The sequence below is a fragment of the Periplaneta americana genome, chromosome 17, assembly GCF_040183065.1.
Source record: "Periplaneta americana isolate PAMFEO1 chromosome 17, P.americana_PAMFEO1_priV1, whole genome shotgun sequence".
Taxonomy (NCBI): domain Eukaryota; kingdom Metazoa; phylum Arthropoda; class Insecta; order Blattodea; family Blattidae; genus Periplaneta; species Periplaneta americana.
In genome coordinates this window covers 135773502-135791831 of record NC_091133.1, presented here as the reverse complement: position 1 = coordinate 135791831, position 18330 = coordinate 135773502, and the positions used below count along the sequence as shown (strand labels likewise).

General features: G+C 35.8%; 1 protein-coding gene across 6 annotated transcripts in view; it reads left to right on the top strand.

The window, feature by feature from the left end:
- LOC138692977 (discoidin domain-containing receptor 2-like) overlaps positions 1 to 18330 on the top strand; it is a 1165919-nt gene that overhangs the window by 1094041 nt on the left and 53548 nt on the right. For all 6 annotated transcript variants that reach the window (XM_069816409.1, XM_069816408.1, XM_069816411.1 and 3 more), the window contains 2 exons: positions 8262 to 8374; positions 11363 to 11548. In XM_069816409.1, coding sequence (XP_069672510.1) covers positions 8262 to 8374; positions 11363 to 11548 — 299 coding nt within the window. The remainder of the gene's footprint in view (positions 1 to 8261; positions 8375 to 11362; positions 11549 to 18330) is intronic.

The window sequence follows — 18330 nt, the reverse complement described above, 5'->3', positions numbered from 1 at the left end:
GTAAATGATTGATTCCAAAAATTACGATGGCTCTTCAGTGGCATAATTTAATTAATTTGCTTTTCCGTGTTACGTGCATATCACAAGTCATTCTAAGAAAACTCATTACATGATCATGATTGGAGAGTATGGACTACATTTTCACAATCACACAATCAGTATACTTTATTTCAATCACATCGTCATTATTTTTTAAACAAGTCCTCATAAGTACTTACAGATGAAGCAGGCAGACCCTGTTGCATTCTCCTAAGTAATGAAGTAAAGTATTTAGGCCTACAGAATAAACAATTGCTTTTAACAGGAAAATGGTTCGCAAACAATTAACTTTTTCTCTTCTCTTTTTCTTCTTAAAACCCCTTTCCTTTGCGCTCTGTATTTATGTGTGCCTGTATATTAAATAATTATTACATAGCCAGAAATTTAGAAACGCAAGTTATTTGTAATAATTATTGTCTTTATTCTCTGCATGTGCATGTACATCCCTGATGTCTACTTTGGAACGCTATGTAGTGGATGCGCTAAGCGCTCGTGATCACGGTCGAGCTCTTCTACCGTGATGGAGAGCTAATATCGTCTCATCACTGCGCTAGTGTGTTGATACACGTAGCTTACAACGGTCGCCGTGATTCTTCAACATGTAGCCTCTTGTAAACACGATTTTCTCACCTCAGTCCGCATTTCTCGGTTATTAGAAAGCATTTCGAATGTATCAATTGCCATGGTGAGCTAAATGAATACATGTAGAAGGCCTGCACTGTGATTACCTGGCAAGTCAAGCTTTGCATCAAGAAAAATGATTAAAGCGCTGTTGAGTGTTAATCTTTAGAAATGGAAGTTGGTTAATCATATCGTCATGTAGAGTATATCTTAGATTCTGAAAGTCTTTATTAAACTGCTAACATTTAATCCGATCTTTGTGAACTGAAAAGCTCCTTTTCTCGTGGGATTGCTCTTGTAGGAAATATGATGTCTCCCTCCTCAGTTTAGTTTGGAGTGGTGGAAAAACCACTAAGATAATGTTTCTGTAACTCGCAGCAGTGAAATAGCTGTTAACTTACAAGTCAGTGGTTTTAGGGGAATCAATTGTACTTGTTATAGTATAGACTGTAGTTGTAATCTAATGGCAATGGTGCCATATTTTACAAAGGAATAAAAGTCGATGTGAAAGGAGAAACTGTTCAATCTAAAATATGCTAATACGTACGGTGTATATTGAAAGTCAGGGCCGTAAAATACTGGCTAAGAATTACATTTGGGGACCAATCGCTTTTACGGGGGATTTGTTATAGAGTTCAACAAAGAGAGGGGTGAGGAAAAGGTTGGGTTTATAAACTGCAGGGAGAGCTGCATCATGTAGGAATGGATTGGGTATGGCAGAAAGGGGCAAATAATAATAGAAATGTATGGCGTAATGTGAAGATGCGTTTAATTGATATCGAGAGGCAAGAGATTGAGCTCCAATGTTCGGAAAAATCCTCACTACATTTACAATCAGACATAATGCTTGTAGCAATGATAATAGAGCGAGTTTGGCATGGCTAAGATTGGGAGCATGGAAGAACCTTAAAATTGTAACCGAAGACGAGACCTCATCTGCCCATTATGTGTGTAAAAGGAGACCTGGCACGCATTTTAGCCCATTGTGAAAAAAAAAAACAGAGCATTTCCGGAGAAAATATCTACCACCTTCGATGCTAAGTCGGAATAGAGGCTCGCTTGCATGTCTTGATCTCATGGGGAATAGAGAATACGAACAAAAGACTGGGTTGTTCCTCTTGAAGGCGAAATAGCTTAGAACATCAGCTGTTGAAGTTTATAACACGAACTGATGATGGAGTAATGTTAACTATTGAATTATACACTTTTATGCCTGTTTGTATGTTAGGGTAGGATATATAATAATAATGATAATAATAATAATAATAATAATAATAATAATAATGGCTTTATTTAACCTGGCAGAGTTAAGGCCGTAAGGCCTTCTCTTACACTCAACCAGGATTAAAACTTGCTTACACAGTTGAACATAAAACTGGATCGGAATTAAGTAATTACATACTGATACAATTTAGGTACATAATGAGATCAAAAGAGGTAGTTACATAAAATTTACCTCATAAAATAAAAATAAACATAGTGAAGTACATATTAATGTTGTTAGAATCAAATACGAATCACATAAAAACAGAAGCCGATAATTAAAAAAAAATGTACACAGTAAAAATAAAAATAAACACATTAGTATACATATTAGTATTAGATTACAATTAAGTAGGATTACATAATTAAACCAGAAACCGACAATTGAATAAAATGTACCCTAACATAGATTAATAATAAAAAAAACATCAGCACAGTGGGATATATATTGGCGTTAAGTGATAAATAAACACGATTTAGATAATAAAAATAAGAAACAAAAAAAAAAAATAAAAAAAGAATAAAAATAAAAGTAAATACAGTGGAACACATTCCATTAAATATTTGCAACGCGTTAGGTCTGGCAACTCATCATAAGATATTTTTCTAATTTACATTTAAAGGAAATTAAAGTTCGGCAGCCCTTGACTTCAGGCGGCAGAGAATTCCAGTGACGAGAATTAGCAACAGTGAAATATGATATAATGTGTTTTGTTTCTACGATTTTTATATTAATCTGTATGTTTTATGGGGAGTGGTTGGATTTAATCATAGGTGAGGGGGGCGAAACCTACAAAGTAGGACTTGTTTTGTAAAGCACGTACGGTCAAAAGATCCGTGTACTGGATTTAAGGGTAAATTCTGATAGTGTAATACATCTGTATATGAGGGGTTCACAACAAGAGTGGACCAAGTCCATCTGGAATAGTTCTCAGATATTGAGTCTTAAAGTTCCTGGCTCACGCTTAGCAACCTTCACCTTCCATAGGAAATGCTGCCCTCTGTGGAGTAACAAATGAGTTATGGACTTTGGTTGTTATGGCAATGAATAAATCTAAGTTTTCTTCATCCGAGATTGTATTAATCCACAAACTGATCACTGGTGACTTGGTCCTCTCTGGTTGTGAGTCCCTCATATATTGCTGAATAAATCCATCTGTCTTCTTTTCCTTTAAATAGACCACGAAATAGATGGCTTGATCTAAATAGGGTTCGATGGATAATTGATTGCTTGATGGGTTTGTTGTTGCTTGGTTGGTTGCATGGTTTGTTGATTAGTTGGGTATTGATTAATTGATTGGTAAGTTGGTGGATTGGTTGATTTCTTTGATTGAAGGTTGGGTGCATGAGTGGTTGGATGTTTGATTTATAAGTTTGGTGAGATGTCGCAGGAATTCGGTTTGGTTATTTATTCGTTTCATTTTAGAATAATCCGGTTTCTTATATTGTAGAGAGCTTCCAAATAGACGTTCATCCGTGAATGTGCGGCCTCGCTTGGCGGCTGGCAGCACGCCGTTTGCCGGCAGAGTCTGATATTCACAGCCCCTTAAAGTCAAGCGCATTGATTGCTCATGCAAATTACAATACCCAGCTGCCTTTGCCATAGAAAATGTTGGAAATGATGTCCTTGTGCCGCCACACGTCTCTGACATCTTTTAAGAAGATTTGCAATACACTGCTCCATCGATTTAGTAGAAAGTCAATGTTCACCTATTTAGATATAATACTCGTAACAAGTCCCTTGCAATCGGCAAGCGTCATCTTTTGGTAGAAAAGAGGTAGTCAGTGGTATGCAGTCAAGGGATACGCTTTTCACTGATTACGTATGTAAAAATGCTGACAATTATTTTATTATAGTCCCTGATAAGTACTATATTATATTAGGCCTATAGTTTCTTTTGCAATATCAACTCTTGTTTTTCCTTGCTAGAATACAATTTTAAGTAAATCATTACCATCGTTATTGCATCAATAACTACTGTATAATAATAATAATAATAATAATAATAATAATAATAATAATAATGTTATTATTATCGTTATTATTATTATTAATATTATTATTATTATTATTATTATTTTATTTTAGTACATCAATCGTAGGCTTTCGTTAATTCTTATGTAATTACAATGCAGTTTTGGGAGTATTCTAGCATAGAAGATTGAATACCACTGAGATAGAATAAGAAAAAGAGGGAATATTATGGATAGTAAAAAAATCAGTCATACGGAAATGGATATTTAAGAGTTGTTAATGCATTTTAAAAAGAGAATCTGATAGGACGTTAATATAAATTAATTTTTTTCCTAGAATATACATACATATGTATATATATAATACAATAAAAAATGTGTATATATATATATAAATGAACTAATAAGTAAATAACTAAAGAAAGGAAGGAACGAACGACAAACGAACTAATTAATGAAGGAATAAATAAATCGATAAATAAAGGAAGAAATAATAATAAATAAATATTACCTTACTCTCTCCAGCAATATTCTCAACATTTGTGCCGTTTTCAGGGCATTGAATAACATTTACTTTGTCAGAAATACTCAGACTTGAAAGTGTTTGTGACACAAAGCCTTACCACAGTCTACTATATACAGTCACGAAGCTTGAGTTTGGAGGGTGCTAGAAACAATAGACTGTGACGGTACTATTTTGCATTGCCTGTAATGAGGCGATATTAGCGATCCTAGTGGTGAGCAACTATCTAATGTTTGCATATTTACTACGTATTGAGCTTCGCGTCTGTATATACTAGACTGTGGCCTTACCGTTATGCGGGGGCTCGGATTCTCAACAGACCACATTGTGCTGTTCTCTGCTTTCTTTAGATTCAAACGCATTCCACTAAATCGGCGGAGCATTGTAACACGCATTACTTCTTCTGAAGTTGCTGCTATTTCCATTCTTACACTGTTTTTCAGTTCTTCCAATACTATATGTGAGTTTAATTAGATGAGGAAGTAAAAGCGTTGCCCCATGCAGTAGCTTGACAACTTACTTCGTAACAAAGATGAACAAGGCAAAATTCCGTCTGGCCCCATTAGTCCATTTAGAAGTATTGGTTACCGTGGTAACGATTGGTAGACCTCTGATGGATAAGAGTGGGGGGGTATATGTACTGTAGTTCATTATCACAGATTCATGCGACTAGCCGACCTATCAGAGGTTGAAAAGAGCCAATAACGAAGTTTAATAGTCCGAACTACCTTCGTCTTATTTTACTTCCCCAAATAGGGGGGCTGACTTTGCAAACATAGTATACAAACAAACAATACGAAAGTACTGTGTGTATAATATAGATCAGTCGGCCATAAAATCAATATAATTTGTTAGAATGAGTGCAGATGATTTCGTAGGATGTAAATGGAGTATTTCATTGCAAGGAGAGAAACACTCTTCATCACTAACTTATGAGATTTGCGTCTTTTGCAGTTAAAAATTCTTGACAGACACATTGCCTTCACACCGATAATGAACAGTAGGAGCGAGATTCAATCAGCGTTAAAGTTTTTGTTAATTTTTTATTGACTCAGGTTCTTCCCATTTTCATGAGCTTTTCCAACTAAATAATATATGGGCTATTCCATATGAAATCGATAAGTAAAAAATCTCGCATTTTTAATACTCCAATTTTTTCCCTATTTATACAAGGTGCTGAGGGGAGTGCATTTGCAAAAATATACTATCGAAAGTCAAACGGTTTTCATCCTATTGAGCGACAAATTTAGCGTATTTTATAAAAAAACAAGCCTCTTTCAGCGCTCAGAACTCTGGAACCATTTACTGCAGAACATTGAACGGGAGCTCATTTTGAAGCTGGCATTCGGTAGGTTATGTTAAGAAGTAATCCTTATTTTTATTGTATACAGAGAGACAGATAATCTGATTTTAATTACTTTTAGGCTTTTTGGCAATTTGTAAATATATAAAAAAATATTGAGAAAAAACCTTGAATTATTAAGAGGGATTCGGCATTGTTTGCTTAGTGCCTCGGCAATAAGTTTCGAGGGTATTAAATTATTTTCACACGCCTAGACTTGAACGGCGCAATACCCCACGCACTGGCCGAGAGCTGAAGATAAGCGAGCGTTGGGCTTCATTTTACTCCTGTGTTTATGAACACTTGCGATAAAGCTAGCCCAGCTATGCGCTACTAGACGAAACATCATGTGTTTGTCTCCTGGCCTTGCTTGTCTCGGCTAGCTCCCGTCTCACAGTCAGCTGGTTAGTTCACGCGCGTACTATTTATTTTCTTTATTTGATATTTTCAATACTTTCTTATCAACGGTGCACCAGTAAAAAATATGTGTTTATTTGTACTTTCAATGCGGAATCTAACCATATAATTTAAAAATATTTTTTCGTGGTCAAAGGCGTCTTAATGAAGAAAAATTTAAATTTCTCCATTTCCATAAAAAGTAAGAAAAACTGTTTACATGTCAATATAAACTTTAATTTCTCAGCATCCAAATAAACCATGATTTTGATTATTAGGTGAAAGGGTTTCGGAGCCACAACAGTTTAAATTTGCTAATTTTATGAAAATACGATAAATTAAAATATTTTTAATTTAAACACTATGAAGTTCTGATGCCTCAAACTTTGCACAAAGCATTGTATCACAGTTGTCAACGGACAGAAAAAGTTTCATTGTATTTAAAAATTGCAAGGTCAATTTTTCTATATTTCGGTCGATTTGAGATAGAATAGCCCGTATGTATGGACAGTTTTCATGTCGCAAAACCCGCTACTTCAAGATATGTTATTTCTTCGTCATTTCTGAAACTTCAGCATCACGTCTATTCACTGGGTAATATCCAAATGCAATAGACTCTGTGTTCCCTTCCAGATGATGATCTTTTCAGCCTAGAAGGGAAATATTAAATGGTTAGCGAAACAGTACATCCTTGCTTGCCTTAAACAGCAAACAATAGAAGGACAAAGATCACTCTTCTCCTCCGTGGCGCCGAGCCCCAGGGCCCAATAAATAGAGCTGGTGGCCCTGGAAACCAGCAGCGAACAGGGCTCTCCAGCCGTCAATATTGACAGAAGAAGCGAAGCGAATGGCAAGAGAGAATTGTAGCAACTCGAGGGCAAGCGGAGGATGCCATCAGGGATTCCAGAGTTAACACTCGACGCTGCTTTCTTGATTACACTTCTGTACCGTCCAATCTGTATCGCTGTTGCTTACATTTAACTTAAATTTAACTTCTAATCAAAGCTTACCGCGTGTAGTGAGCTGCAGAAACTTCGTTTTCTAGATCCACAGGAGGGAGAAATATAGTCGAGCTGATTTACATACGAGTTATCTCCCGCTATGATCCAGATGGCACGGAGTGGACCAAAGGAGTGAAGGCATAAAATCATTAGAAGGTTGCATAATAGAGTGGCGATAGTCTAGGGAGCAGAGTTAGTAGTCTATGAGAAATAGGTTCTAGTGAGTCGAATACCAAACGACATTCGATGACGACAAATGCGATTATAGAGAGATTTTCCCGGGTAACTCCATTTTCCTATCCCTAAATGGTCTGTATTTTGCAGTAATTTGAACACTATCTTCGATGCAGAAAGCAACTGAAAACTACTATACTTGTACTGAACCATAGCCCTCTGACTCACTCAATGATGCAATACGCAAACTTAATGAAGGCCTTGAATCTACGATCGTATATGAATCGTATATCTGCACGGACCAGCAACTTCCGACTGACTGTGAATGCAGGAAAATCTAAAACAATGGGATATCAACGGTTGTTATGTAACGTTACTCCCACTCTTCCGGATAATATATTAAAATCAGTCATATCAATTTTAAGACCTATTTGATGCTTGGTTTTTCTGTCTTTTTATGATGTCTGCCACCGTGTATTTACCTATTTCCAGTGTGAATAAATATATACATACATATGTTAAAAAGCCTAGTCGATAATACATACCTCTGTCTTACGCCCTGATTTATGACGATAATTTCGTCGGTATATTAGCTTAATACAAGTGTCATCATTCAATATTGAGATGACATCGTATAGGCTCTAAGATCTTTTCTGTCATTTTTCATAGTCGTTCAATTGTAGAGTCGTCTACGCCGCACAGAAACTCATTTTCGTTGTTAACATGTGCGAACTCCGTCACATTGCAGTACAAGGTTTATTAAACTTGTAGGCCTAACTGCCCAGTCTGACAGTTTCTCCACATTTCCTCCATGTGCTGACGTCATCGTTTCTGATTGTTTCCTGTAGTGAAAATAAGCAGGGCTTGTGGGTGCTGCACCACGCAGGTGTCTGTATCCAAACTGAACGAAGTTGTTTCTCATTTGCAGATACATTTGTGCGAAGCTGAAGGAATCCCCGAGTACAACGGAGTTTCTTCTTTCCACAAGAAGCATCTCGTCGTAGTCAAGTCCCTCTGGCGCGGATGTGGAGAAACAACGAGGTAAACGAACACACACACACACACACACACACAATACGTCATAAGTTCCAAGCCAGCTGTTAAAGGGTGGGGGATCTAGCCTTCTACGGACAGCAAAAGTATAGGCTAACACAATAATTACAAAACGTTGCTGGCCTCCGTTGTTATATGCGATTGTTTCATATCTGTGCCCAAATTATTTGTTTGTCAACCTACGCCTGATTGCCTTAACGCCATCAGAATAAATGTATTATTATTTTTTTAATTTGGAGAATCGGTTTCTCACGCACGCACGCACACACACCACACAATATTACGAGTATGTTTATTTATTTATTTATTTAATCTGGTAGAGATAAGGCCGTCAGGCCTTCTCTGCCCCTCTACCAGGGCAACTACAGTATAATATGAAGAATAAAATTACAATTAGTATTAAATTTACAATTACAATTACAAATAGAATTACAATTAGTATTAAATTTACAATTACAAATAAAATTACAATTACTATTAAATTTACAATTACAATTACAAATAAAATTACAATTAGTATTAAATTTACAATTATAAATAAAATTACAATTACTATTAAATTTACAATTACAAATAGAATTACAATTAGTATTAAATTTACAATTACAAATAAAATTACAATTACTATTAAATTTACAATTACAATTACAAATAAAATTACAATTAGTATTAAATTTACAATTATAAATAAAATTACAATTACTATTAAATTTACAATTACAATTACAAATAGAATTACAATTAGTATTAAACTTACAATTACAAATAAAATTACAATTACTATTAAATTTACAATTACAATTACAAATAGAATTACAATTGGTATTACATTTACAATTACAAATAAAATTACAATTACTATTAAATTTACAATTACAATTACAAATAGAATTACAATTGGTATTACATTTAAAATTACAAATAAAATTACAATTACTATTAAATTTACAATTACAATTACAAATAGAATTACAATTGGTATTACATTTACAATTACAAATAGAATTATAATTACTATTAAATTTACAATTGCAATTACAAATAGAATTACAATTAGTATTAAATTTACAATTACAATTACAAATAAAATTACAATTACTATTAAATTTACAATTGCAATTACAAATAGAATTACAATTAGTATTAAATTTACAATTACAATTACAAATATAATTACATTTACTATTAAATTTACAATTACAATTACAGATACAACTACAATTAGTATTAAATTTACAATTACAATTACAATAAAAATCAAAGTACGAAAAGATTACCTCACTAATGAAAGCTAAATAATTTATCATAGAAAAACAAAGAATATTTTATATTTACTGAATTACACATTAAACCTAGAATAACAAAATTGTATAGTGATGAAATTACTGGATATTGAAATATTTTGTGATAGATTAAGGAAACTATTTACAAGAAATCAATTACTGACCAAGTGCCTAGAAACTTTGCGTTTGAATTCAATTTTATTTCGACAGTCCCTGATGCTAGCAGGTAGCGAATTGCAGTCTTGGCAGGGCTATTGTGAAAGAGGATGAGTATCAGGAGGTGCGATGGGATGGTATTGTTAGTATTGTTTCATGACGGGAGCGTATGTTCAGATTGTGGTGGGAAGAAAGGTTGTATTTGTATTTGTTCAGTTGTTTAACAGTCTATTTTTTAAACATTTTTGTAAGAGATTAGGTATACATAAAAATAAATATTTCGGTCGGTATTTATTGGTGCCCTTTTAATTTCCAGATTTTAAAATTGGTACAATTAGAGCACTGTTTAATCATCACAGATCTGTTCCGGCTACACACTTCCCATTGTCTTGTAGGCTTTTTTAATCTATCTGGAAATTTGGCATATGAAAAACATCAATTAAACATATGTCCAAGTGGTTTGATTACTTTGCAGAGTTTGTCTTTAAGTCCTCCGGAGATGAAAGCCAAGGGAAAGACAAATGCACGCCCCTCTCCAATAAGAGGCATATACGGCCAAGTCTACGGAGGAAGTTCATACATTAGGCCTCTTCGAGGATAGAAGAACCAGTGGAAATTTGACGTGGATCCCTTCATTCCGGATTTTATCTCTGGGAAACTTCGAAAGACAAAGTGTACAAAAATAATTAACATGCTTTGAAAAGCCCAGAAAAGTAGCGTCTGGGAAAACGCCGCATCAGTTTCTCAACGAGAAGTGGAGTGAGTGATGCGGCGTTGCTTAAGGGGAGGCAGAGGTGAAATTTTCGAACAAAACTGAAGAAAAAATGAAAATTTGGTTTTTCCATTTTATTATCTTTATTTTCATATTCCGATGTTAGTTTTTGATTTTGTGCCCTTAAAAGTATGAAATTAAAACCAAGATAACTCTATTACTATATTATTATTCCCATAATAAACTAATACTTATCATTATTTCTATACCTTCTCTGAATATATAAATAAAAATAAATATTGAAAATTTCTTACAATATGGTGTATGGAGCATTTTATATCAAACGATATAAAGTTTTATAAAATTATTAATATTTACAGAACTATTGTACTTAGAAAGTTGAAACTTGGTATGTCCATTACTAATAACATACTTAGTATCCATGATCAATTTCAAAAAAATCGGATAAATTTTGTGGATTTGAAATATTCACCCCTGCCTCCCCTTAATCAGGCGTGACAAATATTTGGCACATCTCTTCCTTCCAACGATAAGTAGAGTCTTCTTCCGCGGTACAAAAAAAAAATCCTAGGACTATTTTTTTCTTACTTTAGTCGAACTGTTGACTTTATCATTTCATAAACTCATACCCCGGATTTACGCACGGCATGTTGAGATCGAGTACAGTGGAAGGTTTTCGACACCGCAAGATCGATGAGGTCTACCAAAACAGATCAAAGGAGTTTACATGAATGTTTTTGTTGTGGTTATTTTAAAATCAGCAGAAGTGTAAGACTGAGAGCTGTCTGTCTTCTCTCACAACAGACAAGAGTTCCTCCGCGAGGTGAGCTGGTTGGCCAGCCTGAGGGACGTGAACCTCACCCGCATCCTGGGCATCTGCAGCCAGGAGGAGCCGCTGTGCGTCATCCAGGAGCATTCGGACGTGGGCGACCTGCCGCAGTTCCTCCAGCTGCAGAGCCTCGCCGCGGAGGAGGGAACCTCCACGCTAAGGTAGGACGACTTTGCAATCTTCTTTCTTCCAGTTTAAGCATTTTCCCTTATTATGTTTTTCTTCTTCGTCTTCTTCCACTCGCGTTTTTACTGTTATCTTCGACATCAGATTTTTTTCAGTTTCGATTAAATTCATCGCCAAATGCTTTATGAGTTAGAATGTAAACAAAATTTGTCTGAAACTATTTCTCCCAACACCGTAATTTGAATAAGAAACAACGGTAAATGTATACACGCAACATTTTGGGGAGATTGTTGTACATTTAGCATAGTGTACCTTTGAACATTTTTTGTTTTTTAATTTTTGCTGCTACCTAGAGGACTCAAACTGAAATAGATTGTAGAGAAAGCCGCTAAGTAGCTCTGGTCGTAGTTTCGGTTTGATTTATTGCAAAGTGTGAGTTCCGTGGACAAAAGAAATTTTTTAGTACCAAAAGTAAACATTTCGTTCATTGCTATATGTTTTCTAACACAAAACCAGATTGTATTTGTTAATATCTTTCAAGTACGGTGTGTTCCCGACCATCTAGTGACTGTTACATATTTTAATTTCCATGATTTATTCGAATCTCTAGCTTTGGGAGCCATATTTGTTTAAAAGTGCACCCTCTTGTACCTTTGAACACAGAACATCTTGTATCATGAAACATGTTCCAAAATACACGATACTATCGATTTTTGTTTTCCTTTTATTTTAAGATCATGGCACGAAGTAAGTCTGGAGTTAAGAGTTGATTTGGATGTCTTGAAGAAAGCTGTTGAAGCAGTTATTGCTCTTCCAGGAAATAAAATCTCATTCAGAGAAGCCTGATGTGGTTTATGATGGAAAATGCATTTTAAATATAATTGTCAGTTTTTACAGCTATATTACCTTCTATATCCCATGTGTTCCAACTTACAAGAGGGTATGTTCCAAGGTACATGAACCTGTTGTGCCTTTGAACACATTACATATTTCTTCATTTTATTTTTTCCATCCTTAATAGATCTGTAAAACAGGAAAATACATGCAGGAAGTTGTAAAGGAATCTTCAATAATTATTTCAAGCATTTTTTCATTTAAAAAATTTCACTTCCCAAAATTAAAAAAAAAAAAATAATAATAAAATAAAATGTGAAAAGTGTTTAAAGGTACAACAGTCTCCCCTACTGTGTTTTCCTCGCGTGTTAGAGTAAGGAGAAAGAAGACCATGTGGCATCCTTTCACTTTTTATTTAATGAAGCTACGTAACGAAATTGGAACCGTGCTCGATAAGGGAGTTGTTTAATTACCAGATTTGAAGGTAGAAAAAATAACATTCTCGAGAGATTTCCTTAGTAATTTGTTGACCAAGTCGTAATGTTAATATTCAGACACGACATCGTGACATTCAACATATCGGACGTGGAGAATTACATCACGAAGCAAGTAACCACAAGGATCACCTCGAGATGGCGCCTATTCCTGGACCTTCATATTTGGAAAATGACGGTTGGTTGGATTTGCTATTGACATCACGTAGCTCATCCAAAATTCTGCGAAAACTTGAACTACTTGTGTATGTGCGATTATGGAAAACTAGCAGAAGCAAATAAATTTTGACGTAGGTACATTATTTTTCATAGCCCTACTTCTGGAAGTGTTGACTTTGCCAACGCAATCACCAGGTCTGAATAGCCCCCAGTAGTATCTGATAAGAGCCTCTGTCCAGGGTAACAAGGGCAAAGCCTTCAATGATTCTGAGCAAATATATAGGCAACCCTCCGATAATTGGGCAGCTAATGGAGGCAGTCAATTGTTGAGATCAATACATTTATTTTTTTAGTTTGCAATAGCTCTTATTTAGGAGAAATGTACATAGACCATAACATAATCGTTCTTTTAAAATACCGATATTGAAAAGAACTCTGAAAAACAAAACAAGGATAGAGATAATGATAACATTTTATAAAACAAATTACTGCTCTTGGATGTTTAGACTATAGGCGACACTTCTCAGATCTGCGGAGGAACTACGAGTCAAGTAAAAACAAAGAAGTAACAAGACAGAACTTAAAAGTTAACAGTATAGTTGACAGGGTAGAAGAATGCAACAAAAATGGCTGCACCGCGTGTAACGTAAGACGACGAACTACCAAACGAAAATCTATTTTACAAATGAGCGTCCATAGTAAGGGTGGCGCACGGTCCAGGGCTTAGCAGACGGAAAGAGTACCTACCGATTGAAATCTTCTTTGGGAAGAAGTTTTTGGCACGTGTGCACCCACCATCGTGAATTTGACGAGTTACGTTAGATAGTGAAATTTGGTTACGAACCCATCTGTTATCGTGATGACCACACCTTACCATTTTCTGGTTAGATGATCGTTCACTTCTGCTGAGACACGTGGACGTGAGGTCTGATCTGCCTTAGGCCTTCTTGGGCTGTTCTGTTTTGGATCAAATGATTTATAATAGGATTTTTATGTTTCATAGGAAATATTGGAGAATGCTGGGTTTGCAGTGAAAGACCTGCCCTTGATAGAGAACTATAAGATATGAGACTATATTATAATATGTGATGACAATATTATATTATATTATATTATATTATATTATATTATATTATATTATATTATATTATATTATATTATATTACTAGTGGCTTGTGCAGCAAATGCTGCTAAGTTCATTAGAAGTTCAAATTAAATTTTTTCAAATTTATTTCCAATGAAGAATACCAGACATTTTGTAAGTTATTTCCTTCCGTAATACTGAAACATAGGCCTACCCCTCTGAATGGTTTTATTCATGCTAAATACTTTTTATTTAACCTATACATCTTAAGTTCTTGAGTTCCAATGCGAAAACTCAATTAACAATGTCAGAATGATCAGTCGGTTTTACATGTGGGAGTGAAGCAATAGCTATTGCAGGTCATTGCGGATTGTAGGCTAGAGTTATGAAAATATCTCCTCCTCTCCTCTCTCCCCTCCTGCCCTCGTGCCCTCGTGCCCTGGTGCCCCCGTGCCCTGGTGCCATCGTGCCCTGGTGTCCTCGTGCCTTCGTGCCTTGGCGCCCTGGCGCCCTCGTGCCCTGGTGCCCTCGTGCCCTGTTGCCCTCGTGCCCTGTTGCCCTCGTGCCCTGCTGCCCTCGTGCCCTGGTGCCTTCGTGCCCTGGTGCCTTGGTGCCCTCGTGCTCTGGTGCCCTGGTGCCTTCGTGCCCTGGTGCCCTCGTGCCCTGGTGGCCTGGTGCCCTGGTGCCCTCGTGCCTTGATACCCTCTTCTCTTCTCTTCTCTTCTCTTCTCTTCTCTTCTCTTCTCTTCTCTTCTCTTCTCTTCTCTTCTCTTCTCTTCTCTTCTCTTCTCTTCTCTTCTCTTCTCTTCTCTTCTCTTCTCTTCTCTTCTCTTCTCTTCTCTTCTCTTCTCTTCTCTTCTCTTCCCTTCCTGTTTTCTTGTTTTTGCCTTCTTTCTCCATTCGCTTGCTTTCTACGTGATTCTCAATCTCTCCTACTATATCTTAGATCCTTCTCATTGTCACAAGTTTCATATTCAATCTCTACATTGCCTTCAGCGTCATCATCTGCATCATCATTTGAACTTTCATCTATGATCTACAGAGTAGTGTCGATCACCACGTAAGTTTTCATCCAGTGTTACTTTGTTAGATAAAACACACTTAAGGGAATAAATAAACTTCACTAGCAACAATTTTCTATTAATACCATTGCTACGTAAATGTGACGTACACTTCCAAATAATTATATCTCATAATAAGTTGGCCAAGCGTGTAAGTTGCAACCTGCTGTCACGACTACTATAGTCAGCATCTGAAAGACGGAGGCATAGCTAGAAGAAGGAGGTGCTCTCTTGGCGGGAAGAGTAGTGAAGATCAATTGTTTATCCATTAGGCCTATACGTCAAAATTACGTACGACAGAAGTTTTTAACAATGGCATTACTTCCGTGTGAGCAGAAAGAAAACCACTGTTTGATCACAGTATAGAGATATGTTCTCTATACTGTGGTTTGATTTCCACATATCCTACAAGTTTAATACAAGTAGTGTTAAGTTCATAACAATAACCTTAGTATCTGGTTGTCGTTATATTACTTCTCTTCAAATAATTATCTGCAGTCAGATGGAAAGAAGTTTATGAGATTATACGTTCTCGTGCATAAAATCGAAACTTCACCTTGATGTCGATGTTATATGCATTCCTAGTTTATAGTCTTAACAAATGTTGACGCAACATCCGTCGATCGACCACGCTGTTACGTAAGTTTTATAGTTTTCAGTATATATATATATATATATATATATATATATATATATAGCCGTTACTCAGTATATTATATAAATGGAGATCTAATATAAAATCTTCTTTCTATGCGTCTACTTACTTTAGGCCCCAAAAGATTTCACTTTTATATCATCAGTATACCTTTATGTGTTGCATTAACTATAATAATATTTCATTTTTAATGGTAATGTTACATATGGGGATTATGATGTGAAAGAATCTGACCCATCTGAACTCTAAGTATGTCAGCAGTCGTATAGGTCATGGCCTTCGTGTAATAGTCTATTCTTTATTGTAGTGTGTGTTTTGTTTTGATTGTATAATGCAATTAATTAGTTCTCAAAACTGACGAAAGATGGATTTTGGAACATAGGAAAACGATGTAGGAAAATTGACATTTCACTGAAAACTACTAGTTTTCTGAAAAACTTTGGGTTTTAAGCTTCAAATGAGGTGTCATTTATTAAAATCCGTTCAGCCGTTTTCCCGTATTTTCATTAGCAGTTGATATTATATATATATATATATATATATATATATATATATATATATATATATATATATATATATAGATATTATAATATATTATATTATATTATATTATATTACTAGTGGCTTGTGCAGCAAATGCTGCTAAGTTCATTAGAAGTTCAAATTAAATTTTTCAAATTTATTTCCAATGAAGAATACCAGACATTTTGTAAGTTATTTCCTTCCGTAATACTGAAACATAGGCCTACCCATCTGAATGGTTTTATTCATGCTAAATACTTTTTATTTAACCTATACATCTTAGTTCTTGAGTTCCAATGCGAAAACTCAATTAACAATGCAGATGATCAGTCGGTTTTACCTGTGGGAGTGAAGCAATAGCTATTTCAGGTCATTGCGGATTGTAGGCTAGAGTTATGAAAATATCTCCTCCTCTCCTCTCTCCCCTCGTGCCCTCGTGCCCTCGTGCCCTGGTGCCCTCGTGCCCTCGTGCCCTGGTGCCCTCGTGCCTTTGTGCCCTCTGCCCTGGTGCCCTCGTGCCCTGGTGCCCTCGTGCCCTGGTGCCCTCGTGCCCTGGTGCCCTGGTGCCTTCGTGCCTGGTGGCCTGGTGCCTTCGTGCCCTGGTGCCCTCGTGCTCTGGTGCTCTGGTGCCTTCGTGCCCTGGTGCCCTCGTGCCCTGGTGCCCTCGTGCCTTGATGCCCTCTTCTCTTCTCTTCTCTTCTCTTCTCTTCTCTTCTCTTCTCTTCTCTTCTCTTCTCTTCTCTTCTCTTCTCTTCTCTTCTCTTCTCTTCTCTTCTCTTCTCTTCTCTTCTCTTCTCTTCTCTTCTCTTCTCTTCTCTTCTCTTCCTGTTTTCTTGTTTTTTGCCTTCTTTCTCCATTCGCTTGCTTTCTACGTGATTCTCAATCTCTCCTGCTATATCTTAGATCCTTCTCATTGTCACAAGTTTCATATTCAATCTCTACATTGCCTTCAGCGTCATCATCAGCATCATCATCTGAACTTTCATCTATGATCTACAGAGTAGTGTCGATCACCACGTAAGTTTTCATCCAGTGTTACTTTGTTAGATAAAACACACTTAAGGGAATAAATAAACTTCACTAGCAACAATTTTCTATTAATACCATTGATACGTAAATGTGACGTACACTTCCAAATAATTATATCTCATAATAAGTTGGCCAAGCGTGTAAGTTGCAACCTGCTGTCACGACTACTATAGTCAGAATCTGAAAGACGGAGGCATAGCTAGAAGAAGAAGGTGCTCTCTTGGCGGGAAGAGTAGTGAAGATCAATTGTTTATCCATTAGGCCTATACGTCAAAATTACGTACGACAGAAGTTTTTAACAATGGCATTACTTCCTTGTGAGCAGGAAGAAAACCACTGTTTGATCACAATATAGAGATATGTTCTCTATGCTGTGGTTTGATTTCCACATATCCTACAAGTTTAATACAAGTAGTGTTAAGTTCATAACAATAAGCTTAGTATCTCTTTATCATTATATTACTTCTCTTCAAATAATTATCTACAGTCAGATGGAAAGAAGTTTATGAGATTATACGTTCTGTGCATAAAATCGAAACTTCACTTTGGTGTCGATGTTATATGCATTCCTAGTTTATAGTCTTAACAAATGTTGACGCAACATCCGTCGATCGACCACGCTGTTATGTAACTTTCATAGTTTACAGTAAAATATATATAGCTGTTACTCAGTATATTATATAAATGGAGATCTAATATAAAATCTTCTTTCTATGCGTCTACTTACTTTAGGCCCCAAAAGATTTCACTTTTATATCATCAGTATACCTTTGTGTTGCATTAACTATAATAATATTTCATTTTTAATGGTAATGTCACATATTGGGATTATGATGTGAAAGAATCTGACCCATCTGAACTCTAAGTATGTCAGCAATCGTATAGGTCATGGCCTTCGTGTAATAGTCTATTCTTTATTGTAGTGTGTGTTTTGTTTTATTCTATAATGCAATTAATTAGTTCTCAAAACTGACGAAAG